The sequence below is a fragment of the Pseudophryne corroboree genome, chromosome 3, assembly GCF_028390025.1.
Source record: "Pseudophryne corroboree isolate aPseCor3 chromosome 3, aPseCor3.hap2, whole genome shotgun sequence".
Classification (NCBI taxonomy): Eukaryota; Metazoa; Chordata; class Amphibia; order Anura; family Myobatrachidae; genus Pseudophryne; species Pseudophryne corroboree.
In genome coordinates this window covers 471,210,045-471,223,530 of record NC_086446.1, presented here as the reverse complement: position 1 = coordinate 471,223,530, position 13,486 = coordinate 471,210,045, and the positions used below count along the sequence as shown (strand labels likewise).

The following is a 13,486-nucleotide window of genomic DNA, read 5'->3' as shown; positions in this document are numbered from 1 at the left end:
ATATATATGCTTATACTCCATTTTAGTCACCATATTATAACTACCTCAGTATAAGTGTTGTTTAAACCCTAAATCAGGGTTACAACAGTAATATATTATGACATAATATTGTTGATGATGATTATCGCTTTTAAATGCTGAGTGAATAAAAGTTTTCTGACTTGTATGGTGGAATGTAATGGAGTAAGAGTTCTCCGGAGGTGCGGGATGCCAGCCTATTTCGGACATTTTTTTAAAGGAGAAAACACTTACAAGGCAAAACCATGCCTTGTAAGTCATTGCACCTTTAAAAAAACATCTAAGATCAGCCAGCATTCTGCACTTCAGTGATCTCGGACTCTATTACATCCCGCCGGTAAAGTTAGTTGGCCTCTAATAATACCCTCCTATTCCCTGTTACTGTTTGTACCTCATATGACTTCTGAGGGTGCAGGTTAATGTCCCATGCAGTGAGAACTCCTCCTTTACTGATGCTCATAAACCAAAGAGGTGGGGGACTGCTAACTGCCAGAATCCGACATGTGGGCTCTTGCTGTGGGAGAAGAGAAAACAGGTTTTGCCTCTTACAGAGGTGCATATACATTTTAGTTAAATGGAAAATGTATTGCAACCTTCTGTGGGAGTGTAATGTATGGCAGGCCTCTGTGGGAGTGTAATGTATGGCAGGCCTCAGTAGGAGTGTAAGGTATGGCAGGCTACTGTGGGGTGTAACGTATGATACAGTAGGCCTCTGTGGAAGTGAAAAGTTGTGTTGGTGATATAATGTATGGCAACCTTTTTTGGGAGTGTAAAGTATGGCAGGCCTCTGTGGGAGTGTAATGTATGGCAGGCTACTGTGGGGTGTAACGTATGATACAGTAGGCCTCTGTGGAAGTGAAAAGTTGCATTGGTGATATAATGTATGGCAAACTTCTGTGGGGTGTACTGTATGACAGGCCTCTATATATGGTACAGTAGTCCTCTGTGGAAATAAAAAGTATGCAAGGTCTCATTAGGGATGTAACGTATGGCAGAATTCGGTGGGGTTTTATTGTATGGCAGAACTCTGTGGGGCTTAATGTATGGCAGAACTCAGTGGGGTGTATTACATGGCAGTCCTCACTTGGGAGTTTATTGTATGGCAGGCCTCAGTGGGGTTATAATGTATGGGGGTGTACTGCATAAAAGTCCTCAGGGTATGTTTAATGAATTGCAGGCCTCAGTAGGTCATGCCTACTTTAAAACAATTTGCTGCTCCAACTACAAATTCCCAAACGTCTGGAGCTATAGTAGGGGTTTAATTTATTTAATCCTCAATGTAAGTAGAACATACAGTATGATGATCCTCAGTGTAGGTCTTATTTTTACAGGTGTATATAGAGTTGTAATGTATTGCAAGTCTCTATAGCGGTGTACTGTGATGCAGGCCTTGGTGGAGGTGTACTATTTTGCAGGAGTCTGTGGAGGTATATTCGGTAGCAAGTGTCTGGTGAGGTACAATTAGTGGTACTAACCTTATTACGGGTACAAAGCCTTATAACAGGTTCTTTAAGAAGTGTAATTTTCCGTGTAGTCATGTAGTCCTGCTCCTTGTACTGAAGTAACAGGTATGTACAGAACTCACTCCAGTCAATGAACCCATCACAGGATGTATCCACCTGAGAAGAAACAGCACCAATGAAATATTGGGATACTGAGCTGAATTTATTCATTTTCAGTAATAAGTAAAATCAGTATCCCAGGACTGGGGCCACCGTAGAGCCTCTTGGATGGAGAAGGCTGTGGAAAAGCTATCTCAGCTGCCTTTGCAACTTGAGAAAGCTACAGTAGATACCCTTTATTTAAAAGTGTAGTGAATATTATTTCAAACTAGGGCTAAATAAAGTTGCCTGCCCTTATATTTTATAGGTAAAAAGGTAGGTAAATATGTAAACATTACATTGTGGTAGAGATGAGCGGGTTCGGTTTCTCTGAATCCGAACCCGCCCGAACTTCATGTTTTTTTACACGGGTCCGAGCGACTCGGATCTTCCCGCCTTGCTCGGTTAACCCGAGCGCGCCCGAACGTCATCATCACGCTGTCGGATTCTCGCGAGGCTCGGATTCTATCGCGAGACTCGGATTCTATATAAGGAGCCGCGCGTCGCGGCCATTTTCACACGTGCATTGAGATTGATAGGGAGAGGACGTGGCTGGCGTCCTCTCCGTTTAGAAATTAAAATAGATAGGAGAGTGAGAGTGAGACACTTCATTTACTTACTGGAGCTTAGGAGGAGTTATACTAGTGACTGATGACCAGTGACCTGACCACCAGTGCAGTTTTATAATTTATTATTATTTAATAATCCGTTCTGTTCTTGTTCTCTGCCTGAAAAAAACGATACACAGTGACTCAGTCACACTCACATACCATATCTGTGCTCAGCCCAGTGTGCTGCATCATCTATGTATAATATCTGACTGTGCTCACACAGCTTAATTGTGGGGGAGACTGGGGAGCAGTTATAGGTTATAGCAGGAGCCAGGAGTACATATTAAACAGTGCACACTTTTGCTGCCAGAGTGCCACTGCCAGTGTGACTGACCACTGACCACTGTGACCTGACCACACTGACCACCAGTATAGTATATATATTGTGATTGAATGTCTGCCTGAAAAAGTACACTCGTCGTGTGACTTGTGTGGTGTTTTTTTATTCTATAAAAATTAAAAAACTCATTCTGCTGACAGACAGTGTCCAGCAGGTCCGTCATTATATAATATATACCTGTCCGGCTGCAGTAGTGATATATATATATTTTTTATATCATTATTTATCATCCAGTCTATACTAGCAGCAGACACAGTACGGTAGTTCACGGCTGTAGCTACCTCTGTGTCGGCACTCGGCAGTCCATCCATAATTGTATACCACCTACCCGTGGTTTTTTTTTTCTTTCTTCTTTATACATACTACATCTCATTATCAACCAGTCTATATTAGCAGCAGACACAGTACAGTACGGTAGTCCACGGCTGTAGCTATCTCTGTGTCGGCACTCGGCAGTCCATCCATAATTGTATACCACCTACCCGTGGTTTTTTTTTTCTTTCTTCTTTATACATACTACATCTCATTATCAACCAGTCTATATTAGCAGCAGACACAGTACAGTACGGTAGTCCACGGCTGTAGCTACCTCTGTGTCGGCACTCGGCAGTCCATCCATAATTGTATACCACCTACCCGTGGTTTTTTTTTTCTTTCTTCTTTATACATACTACATCTCATTATCAACCAGTCTATATTAGCAGCAGACACAGTACGGTAGTTCACGGCTGTAGCTACCTCTGTGTCGGCACTCGGCAGTCCATCCATAATTGTATACCACCTACCCGTGTTTTTTTTTTTTCTTTCTTCTTTATACATACTACATCTCATTATCATCCAGTCTATATTAGCAGCAGACACAGTACAGTACGGTAGTCCACGGCTGTAGCTATCTCTGTGTCGGCACTCGGCAGTCCATCCATAATTGTATACCACCTACCCGTGGTTTTTTTTTTCTTTCTTCTTTATACATACTACATCTCATTATCAACCAGTCTATATTAGCAGCAGACACAGTACAGTACGGTAGTCCACGGCTGTAGCTACCTCTGTGTCGGCACTCGGTAGTCCATCCATAATTGTATACCACCTACCCGTGGTTTTTTTTTTCTTTCTTCTTTATACATACTACATCTCATTATCATCCAGTCTATATTAGCAGCAGACACAGTACAGTACGGTAGTCCACGGCTGTAGCTACCTCTGTGTTGGCACTCGGCAGTCCATCCATAATTGTATACTAGTATCCATCCATCTCCATTGTTTACCTGAGGTGCCTTTTAGTTGTGCCTATTAAAATATGGAGAACAAAAATGTTGAGGTTCCAAAATTAGGGAAAGATCAAGATCCACTTCCACCTCGTGCTGAAGCTGCTGCCACTAGTCATGGCCGAGATGATGAAATACCAGCAACGTCGTCTGCCAAGGCCGATGCCCAATGTCATAGTACAGAGCATGTCAAATCCAAAACACCAAATATCAGTAAAAAAAGGACTCCAAAACCTAAAATAAAATTGTCGGAGGAGAAGCGTAAACTTGCCAATATGCCATTTACCACACGGAGTGGCAAGAAACGGCTGAGGCCCTGGCCTATGTTCATGGCTAGTGGTTCAGCTTCACATGAGGATGGAAGCACTCAGCCTCTCGCTAGAAAACTGAAAAGACTCAAGCTGGCAAAAGCACCGCAAAGAACTGTGCGTTCTTCGAAATCCCAAATCCACAAGGAGAGTCCAATTGTGTCGGTTGCGATGCCTGACCTTCCCAACACTGGTTGTGAAGAGCATGCGCCTTCCACCATTTGCACGCCCCCTGCAAGTGCTGGAAGGAGCACCCGCAGTCCAGTTCCTGATAGTCAGATTGAAGATGTCAGTGTTGAAGTACACCAGGATGAGGAGGATATGGGTGTTGCTGGCGCTGGGGAGGAAATTGACCAGGAGGATTCTGATGGTGAGGTGGTTTGTTTAAGTCAGGCACCCGGGGAGACACCTGTTGTCCGTGGGAGGAATATGGCCGTTGACATGCCTGGTGAAAATACCAAAAAATCAGCTCTTCAGTGTGGAGGTATTTCAACAGAAAAGCGGACAACAGGTGTCAAGCCGTGTGTTGCCTTTGTCAAGCTGTAATAAGTAGGGGTAAGGACGTTAACCACCTCGGAACATCCTCCCTTATACGTCACCTGCAGCGCATTCATAATAAGTCAGTGACAAGTTCAAAAACTTTGGGCGACAGCGGAAGCAGTCCACTGACCAGTAAATCCCTTCCTCTTGTAACCAAGCTCACGCAAACCACCCCACCAACTCCCTCAGTGTCAATTTCCTCCTTCCCCAGGAATGCCAATAGTCCTGCAGGCCATGTCACTGGCAATTCTGACGAGTCCTCTCCTGCCTGGGATTCCTCCGATGCATCCTTGCGTGTAACGCCTACTGCTGCTGGCGCTGCTGTTGTTGCTGCTGGGAGTCGATGGTCATCCCAGAGGGGAAGTCGTAAGCCCACTTGTACTACTTCCAGTAAGCAATTGACTGTCCAACAGTCCTTTGCGAGGAAGATGAAATATCACAGCAGTCATCCTGCTGCAAAGCGGATAACTGAGGCCTTGACAACTATGTTGGTGTTAGACGTGCGTCCGGTATCCGCCGTTAGTTCACAGGGAACTAGACAATTTATTGAGGCAGTGTGCCCCCGTTACCAAATACCATCTAGGTTCCACTTCTCTAGGCAGGCGATACCGAGAATGTACACAGACGTCAGAAAAAGACTCACCAGTGTCCTAAAAAATGCAGTTGTACCCAATGTCCACTTAACCACGGACATGTGGACAAGTGGAGCAGGGCAGGGTCAGGACTATATGACTGTGACAGCCCACTGGGTAGATGTATGGACTCCCGCCGCAAGAACAGCAGCGGCGGCACCAGTAGCAGCATCTCGCAAACGCTAACTCTTTCCTAGGCAGGCTACGCTTTGTATCACCGCTTTCCAGAATACGCACACAGCTGAAAACCTCTTACGGCAACTGAGGAAGATCATCGCGGAATGGCTTACCCCAATTGGACTCTCCTGTGGATTTGTGGCATCGGACAACGCCAGCAATATTGTGTGTGCATTAAATATGGGCAAATTCCAGCATGTCCCATGTTTTGCACATACCTTGAATTTGGTGGTGCAGAATTTTTAAAAAAACGACAGGGGCGTGCAAGAGATGCTGTCGGTGGCCAGAAGAATTGCGGGACACTTTCGGCGTACAGGCACCACGTACAGAAGACTGGAGCACCACCAAAAACTACTGAACCTGCCCTGCCATCATCTGTAGCAAGAAGTGGTAACGAGGTGGAATTCAACCCTCTATATGCTTCAGAGGTTGGAGGAGCAGCAAAAGGCCATTCAAGCCTATACAATTGAGCACGATATAGGAGGTGGAATGCACCTGTCTCAAGTGCAGTGGAGAATGATTTCAACGTTGTGCAAGGTTCTGATGCCCTTTGAACTTGCCACACGTGAAGTCAGTTCAGACACTGCCAGCCTGAGTCAGGTCATTCCCCTCATCAGGCTTTTGCAGAAGAAGCTGGAGACATTGAAGGAGGAGCTAACACGGAGCGATTCCGCTAGGCATGTGGGACTTGTGGATGGAGCCCTTAATTCGCTTAACAAGGATTCACGGGTGGTCAATCTGTTGAAATCAGAGCACTACATTTTGGCCACCGTGCTCGATCCTAGATTTAAAGCCTACCTTGGATCTCTCTTTCCGGCAGACACAAGTCTGCTGGGGTTGAAAGACCTGCTGGTGACAAAATTGTCAAGTCAAGCGGAACGCGACCTGTCAACATCTCCTCCTTCACATTCTCCCGCAACTGGGGGTGCGAGGAAAAGGCTCAGAATTCCGAGCCCACCCGCTGGCGGTGATGCAGGGCAGTCTGGAGCGACTGCTGATGCTGACATCTGGTCCGGACTGAAGGACCTGACAACGATTACGGACATGTCGTCTACTGTCACTGCATATGATTCTCTCAACATTGAAAGAATGGTGGAGGATTATATGAGTGACCGCATCCAAGTAGGCACGTCACACAGTCCGTACTTATACTGGCAGGAAAAAGAGGCAATTTGGAGGCCCTTGCACAAACTGGCTTTATTCTACCTAAGTTGCCCTCCCACAAGTGTGTACTCCGAAAGAGTGTTTAGTGCCGCCGCTCACCTTGTCAGCAATCGGCGTACGAGGTTACATCCAGAAAATGTGGAGAAGATGATGTTCATTAAAATGAATTATAATCAATTCCTCCGCGGAGACATTGACCAGCAGCAATTGCCTCCACAAAGTACACAGGGAGCTGAGATGGTGGATTCCAGTGGGGACGAATTGATAATCTGTGAGGAGGGGGATGTACACGGTGATATATCGGAGGATGATGATGAGGTGGACATCTTGCCTCTGTAGAGCCAGTTTGTGCAAGGAGAGATTAATTGCTTCTTTTTTGGTGGGGGTCCAAACCAACCCGTCATATCAGTCACAGTCGTGTGGCAGACCCTGTCACTGAAATGATGGGTTGGTTAAAGTGTGCATGTCCTGTTTATACAACATAAGGGTGGGTGGGAGGGCCCAAGGACAATTCCATCTTGCACCTCTTTTTTCTTTAATTTTTCTTTGCGTCATGTGCTGTTTGGGGAGGGTTTTTTGGAAGGGACATCCTGCGTGACACTGCAGTGACACTCCTAGATGGGCCCGGTGTTTGTGTCGGCCACTAGGGTCGCTTATCTTACTCACACAGCTACCTCATTGCGCCTCTTTTTTTCTTTGCGTCATGTGCTGTTTGGGGAGGGTTTTTTGGAAGGGACATCCTGCGTGACACTGCAGTGCCACTCCTAGATGGGCCCGGTGTTTGTGTCGGCCACTAGGGTCGCTTATCTTACTCACACAGCTACCTCATTGCGCCTCTTTTTTTCTTTGCGTCATGTGCTGTTTGGGGAGGGTTTTTTGGAAGGGACATCCTGCGTGACACTGCAGTGACACTCCTAGATGGGCCCGGTGTTTGTGTCGGCCACTAGGGTCGCTTATCTTACTCACACAGCTACCTCATTGCGCCTCTTTTTTTCTTTGCGTCATGTGCTGTTTGGGGAGGGTTTTTTGGAAGGGACATCCTGCGTGACACTGCAGTGCCACTCCTAGATGGGCCCAGTGTTTGTGTCGGCCACTAGGGTCGCTTATCTTACTCACACAGCTACCTCATTGCGCCTCTTTTTTTCTTTGCGTCATGTGCTGTTTGGGGAGGGTTTTTTGGAAGGGACATCCTGCGTGACACTGCAGTGACACTCCTAGATGGGCCCGGTGTTTGTGTCGGCCACTAGGGTCGCTTATCTTACTCACACAGCTACCTCATTGCACCTCTTTTTTTCTTTGCGTCATGTGCTGTTTGGGGAGGGTTTTTTGGAAGGGACATCCTGCGTGACACTGCAGTGCCACTCCTAGATGGGCCCGGTGTTTGTGTCGGCCACTAGGGTCGCTTATCTTACTCACACAGCTACCTCATTGAGCCTCTTTTTTTCTTTGCGTCATGTGCTGTTTGGGGAGGGTTTTTTGGAAGGGACATCCTGCGTGACACTGCAGTGACACTCCTAGATGGGCCCGGTGTTTGTGTCGGCCACTAGGGTCGCTTATCTTACTCACACAGCTACCTCATTGCGCCTCTTTTTTTCTTTGCGTCATGTGCTGTTTGGGGAGGGTTTTTTGGAAGGGACATCCTGCGTGACACTGCAGTGACACTCCTAGATGGGCCCGGTGTTTGTGTCGGCCACTAGGGTCGCTTATCTTACTCACACAGCTACCTCATTGCGCCTCTTTTTTTCTTTGCGTCATGTGCTGTTTGGGGAGGGATTTTTGGAAGGGACATCCTGCGTGACACTGCAGTGACACTCCTAGATGGGCCCGGTGTTTGTGTCGGCCACTAGGGTCGCTTATCTTACTCACACAGCTACCTCATTGCGCCTCTTTTTTTCTTTGCGTCATGTGCTGTTTGGGGAGGGTTTTTTGGAAGGGACATCCTGCGTGACACTGCAGTGCCACTCCTAGATGGGCCCGGTGTTTGTGTCGGCCACTAGGGTCGCTTATCTTACTCACACAGCTACCTCATTGCGCCTCTTTTTTTCTTTGCGTCATGTGCTGTTTGGGGAGGGTTTTTTGGAAGGGACATCCTGCGTGACACTGCAGTGACACTCCTAGATGGGCCCGGTGTTTGTGTCGGCCACTAGGGTCGCTTATCTTACTCACACAGCTACCTCATTGCGCCTCTTTTTTTCTTTGCGTCATGTGCTGTTTGGGGAGGGTTTTTTGGAAGGGACATCCTGCGTGACACTTCAGTGACACTCCTAGATGGGCCCGGTGTTTGTGTCGGCCACTAGGGTCGCTTATCTTACTCACACAGCTACCTCATTGCGCCTCTTTTTTTCTTTGCGTCATGTGCTGTTTGGGGAGGGTTTTTTGGAAGGGACATCCTGCGTGACACTGCAGTGCCACTCCTAGATGGGCTAGGTGTTTGTGTCGGCCACTAGGGTCGCTTAGCTTAGTCATCCAGCGACCTCGGTGCAAATTTTAGGACTAAAAATAATATTGTGAGGTGTGAGGTATTCAGAATAGACTGAAAATGAGTGGAAATGATGGTTTTTGAGGTTAATAATACTTTGGGATCAAAATGACCCCCAAATTCTATGATTTAAGCTGTTTTTTAGGTTTTTTGGAAAAAAACACCCGAATCCAAAACACACCCGAATCCGACAAAAAAAATTCGGTTAGGTTTTGCTAAAACGCGGTCGAACCCAAAACACGGCCGCGGAACCGAACCCAAAACCAAAACACAAAACCCGAAAAATTTCCGGCGCTCATCTCTACATTGTGGTATACAGGGCTGGATTAAAAATGGGGTGGATGGAACTGCAGCTCTAGGCCCCCCCATTGAAAATAGTCCCACAGCCCGCTTCAGTGAAAGGGCACATAACCACCGGCATTACAATGAGTCACAGTGACTCATTGTATGCCCCCACCAGCACTTCGCCCATCGCGAGAGACAGTGCCCCATATATACACACATTGAAGTCCTGGCCGCAGCAGGAGGAGGGGTCTCCAAGCCCTCGAGCGCCTCCTCCCCCTAGACTAGTAGTGGTGCTGCTGCGCTCAGTGACGCGACTGCCCAGCCGCGGTGGTGGAGGAACCGCTCTCCTCTCTACTCACAGCCCCCCCCCCCTCCAGACTTAGTGCCGTTGATGAGGATGGCCGGATGGGGAGGAGGGGCCTCTCTCAGCTACTCCTCTTTCCTGCTGTGTCTCAATACACTACATGGTCTCCGCAATGCAACGGCCACACAATATAGCCCCGGGACTCGGCAGCAGCTATTCTTGGCTGCTCGAAGAGACCACCTCCACGTTCATTTTTACTGCATTTCTGGATGCCTGAGGGTGAGAATGGAGGAGGTGCTGAGCTGCCTAAAGGACCAAGTAATGAGAGCAGGTAAACACCTAGGGCAGTGTTTTTCAACCACTGTGCTGTGGCACACTAGTGTGCCCTGAACAGTCTCCAGGTGCCACCATAGAAGCACACCTGGTTGCACATGATCAATTCTGGTTGCAGATCCAGTTCTAAATTTGGACCCGGGCAGTGTTGGGTTCTTCTGGCTTTCCCAGATGTGGCTCAGGCTTTACCTATGGAGAAGCTGCGACATGACATCCTAGGACACGCAGTTGCACCATGCACCACCATTATATTTGAGTGTGCCTTGGCAATATTAAAATCTTGAAATCTTTGACCTAGGGAGCAGACTACAAATTATAGGGAAGGGGGAGTCAAGACACAATAATGTACATAAAGACTAGGAGGATGGGGTGGGTAAAATAATGCACATACTGTACAGTACAGACTAGGAGGGGAGGGAGGCACACTACAGCATATACAGGCTAGGAGGGGAGGGGTGCACACTAATACACATACAGACTAGGAGGGGGGCAGACTGATGCATATACAGACTAGGAGGGGAGGGGAAAACACTGAAGCATATACAGACTAGAAGGGGAGGGGGCACACTAATGCACATACTTCTAAGGAAACACTTCTTTTCAGTGGCCATGCCCCCTTTTTTCGGCCTGCGCTACAGTCAAAATTCCCATTTCAACGACCACTGTTAAGTGGCTGAAGGCAAGCAAATGCTACTGTATGACCTCCATGGAGATAGCCACACCCATGGCACAGGCAAAACCCCTATTTAGACCACCCCCACTGCAGCGCTTGTCACATCTCCTACCAAGGCACACAATAGGTCCTTCATAAATTTCAGCTCCATGCCTATGTGGACCCTAATCTGGCACTGGCGGTATAAACATCATAATACTATGCCAAAATCTATTGCTATATCAAACCTTAAACTTACAGCTCTTGACTGGAGATAAGCCCAAAACACCACAGAACAGTCCTTAAAAAACTGCAATTATACTCCTATTATAAAGAAATAGAAAACATATTTCACACCGCATTAATATTTTGCGGAGGGTTAGGGTAGGAGAGGGGTAAGATACCCTTGTCTGGTGTCGGGATACTCACTGTCGGGATGCCTTTGTTGGTCATGTGACTGCCAGCATCCCGGCAACTTGCATTTCATACCCAACCTGCCTAAACAACTAAGTGCTACAAGTTACGCTTTATTAGTTCAACATATTCGTGAGTTTAGTCATATGATCTTTGCACAATCAGTGGGGCTTGTTATCATCTCATTGGTCACATTCATTCACAATGTGTGGATTAGGTATATTCAGTTATAATCAGATCAATACAATAATACCCTAAATCCTATCCCAAGATAGGGAATACGGTCAAGATGCTGGCAGTCGGGATCCTGGCAGCTAGAATACTGACGCCAGAATCCCAACACCCATCAGAATTCCGATGCTGGAATCCCAAAAAGGTCAGGACACCGATGTTGGAATCCAGACAGCCAGCATGCCGACAGTGTGTATAGCAGAAAGGTTAGGTTTAGGGCCGGGGGTGAGGAATTAGGTTTAGGCGACACCCAGGGAGGTTAGGGTTGGCTTGGGGGACGGGGAGAGGTTAGGGTTAGGCTCCGGGGACGGGGTTAGGCACCACTGGGGGGCAGTTGGGTTTAAGCACTAATGGGGGAGGGTTAGGTTTAGGCTGTGGGAAAGGTTTAGGCAACAAGGTTTAGGAGGTTATGCGATAGGCACCAGAGTGGAAGGTTAGTGTTAGGCTGCTGGAAGGGAGGGTTAGGGGGTAGGGGAGAACATAGGTAAACCCACCTTGTAGGGATTTCAATTGTTGGGATGCCGGCATCAGTGTGATGAATGCGGCATCCCGAACTCCAGTAACTCATACCCAACCCCAAGATAGGGACCAGCCTGTATACATGGTAATTTTCCTACCACACTTAAAATCCTCAGATCATAACGGATCCTCAATTGTACAAGAAGAGTTTCAGCTATTAAGCTTGAGTGGTTGGATCTCACCAATTTGGTCACTGATGTAGCCTTAGTCAAACATGCCAACCAGTGTAGTGTTAGGACCTGGACTCTACAGTATGTGGCCACCACTGAGTGAGCTAGACAGTTAATACCTTGTTAAATAGAAGCTCCATGTTGTCATCCCAACTCTCTGATTCAAATATATTAGATAGGACATTCTGAAACTCTTTCAGGGTCATGTTCCCCACTTGTTGAGAGATGGCCTTCGGTTTGTGTCTCTTTAATGGGAATGTCCGAGCCTCTGTTGTTTCCTCAACTTCCACCGCCTCCACTGCCGGCAGATTATGATTGGTGAACAACTCTTCCAAGCGCAACAAGTCATCCAGGCGGAATTTTTCCTCCAGGCGCATGTTTTCCTTCTGGTCAAAACTACACAACAGAAATGGACAGAGGTATTTAGGGCAATGAACAAGGGATTTATTGGATGCATTTTATCAGCTATCCTCATATATTTAATACTTTAAGTATCCATAGAGGAATACATAGATTGGATGGTTGTGCACTCAATGTCTTATGTCCTTAGTTCTATGAAATCCGCAGTTTTAAATTATGTGAATGCAGGCACTTCTAATAAACAGTGTTGCCAACACTGTTAATCCGATACATAGAAGCTGAAAAAGAACGAAGGCGCACTTGTTATAAATCATTTGTGCATTTGTTATAACAACGTAATATGCTGTACCTGATTATGCTATGTAAGCAATTGATTGGATTAAGCTACGGCTATAAAAAGACAGCTTTGGAGACATAGACCACACCCCCTGATGAAGTCATACAGTGACGAAATGCGTTGGGCGTGGCCTCAAGAGAACGTGTTCGTTATACTCTATGAACACTCTATCCGTGAGCTGAGACGCTGGATCCATTTTGCTGCCAGTAGTGCGTGAGGCGAGCCACTGCAACTGCTCAGGAGGCAGCGGGGAATCCATCCACACGCTGGTGATTTTAAACTTCTGATGTACGTGAGCCTGTTACCTTTGATACTTTGACTCACTGAGTGCGCCTTTGTTCTTTTTCAGCATCCATAGAGGAATATTTACATTTTCTGTAATCTTATGCCCCATACACACGGGGTGATTTTTACCTATTTTCTAAGCGATCTGTCTAGATCGCTTAGAAATTAAGCACAGATCGCTCCGTTTGTATACTCCATAGATCTTTAGCACATGCAGGCAAGAACTAGTTAGATAGCAATGTGTGCTGAGCGATCTGTGCTAACCTAGATCGCTTAGCACACAGGCACAAGCTGCCCTGTGTGTATGAGGCATAAGTTCTTAACTTGCACATTGGAACCCAAAGAGTAGACGACCATGCTCCTCTGTAAGAATAATGTATATTATCAATCACTACATTTTAATCATGTTAGAATAGCTTATTTGCTTTAAACTACATAATATTCTATTAGTCATGATT

At 46.6% G+C, this 13,486-nt stretch overlaps 1 protein-coding gene across 1 annotated transcript in view; it reads right to left on the bottom strand.

Moving 5' to 3' along the window:
- The window catches only part of LOC135056050 (WD repeat-containing protein on Y chromosome-like), a 242,493-nt gene that overhangs the window by 199,721 nt on the left and 29,286 nt on the right, over positions 1 to 13,486 (bottom strand). Inside the window, exons 2-4 of the mRNA XM_063960774.1 lie at positions 12,166 to 12,442; positions 1,494 to 1,637; positions 410 to 532 (exon numbers count right to left, since the gene is read on the bottom strand). Of these exons, the coding sequence (XP_063816844.1) occupies positions 410 to 532; positions 1,494 to 1,637; positions 12,166 to 12,423 (525 nt within the window). The 5' untranslated portion in view covers positions 12,424 to 12,442. The remainder of the gene's footprint in view (positions 1 to 409; positions 533 to 1,493; positions 1,638 to 12,165; positions 12,443 to 13,486) is intronic.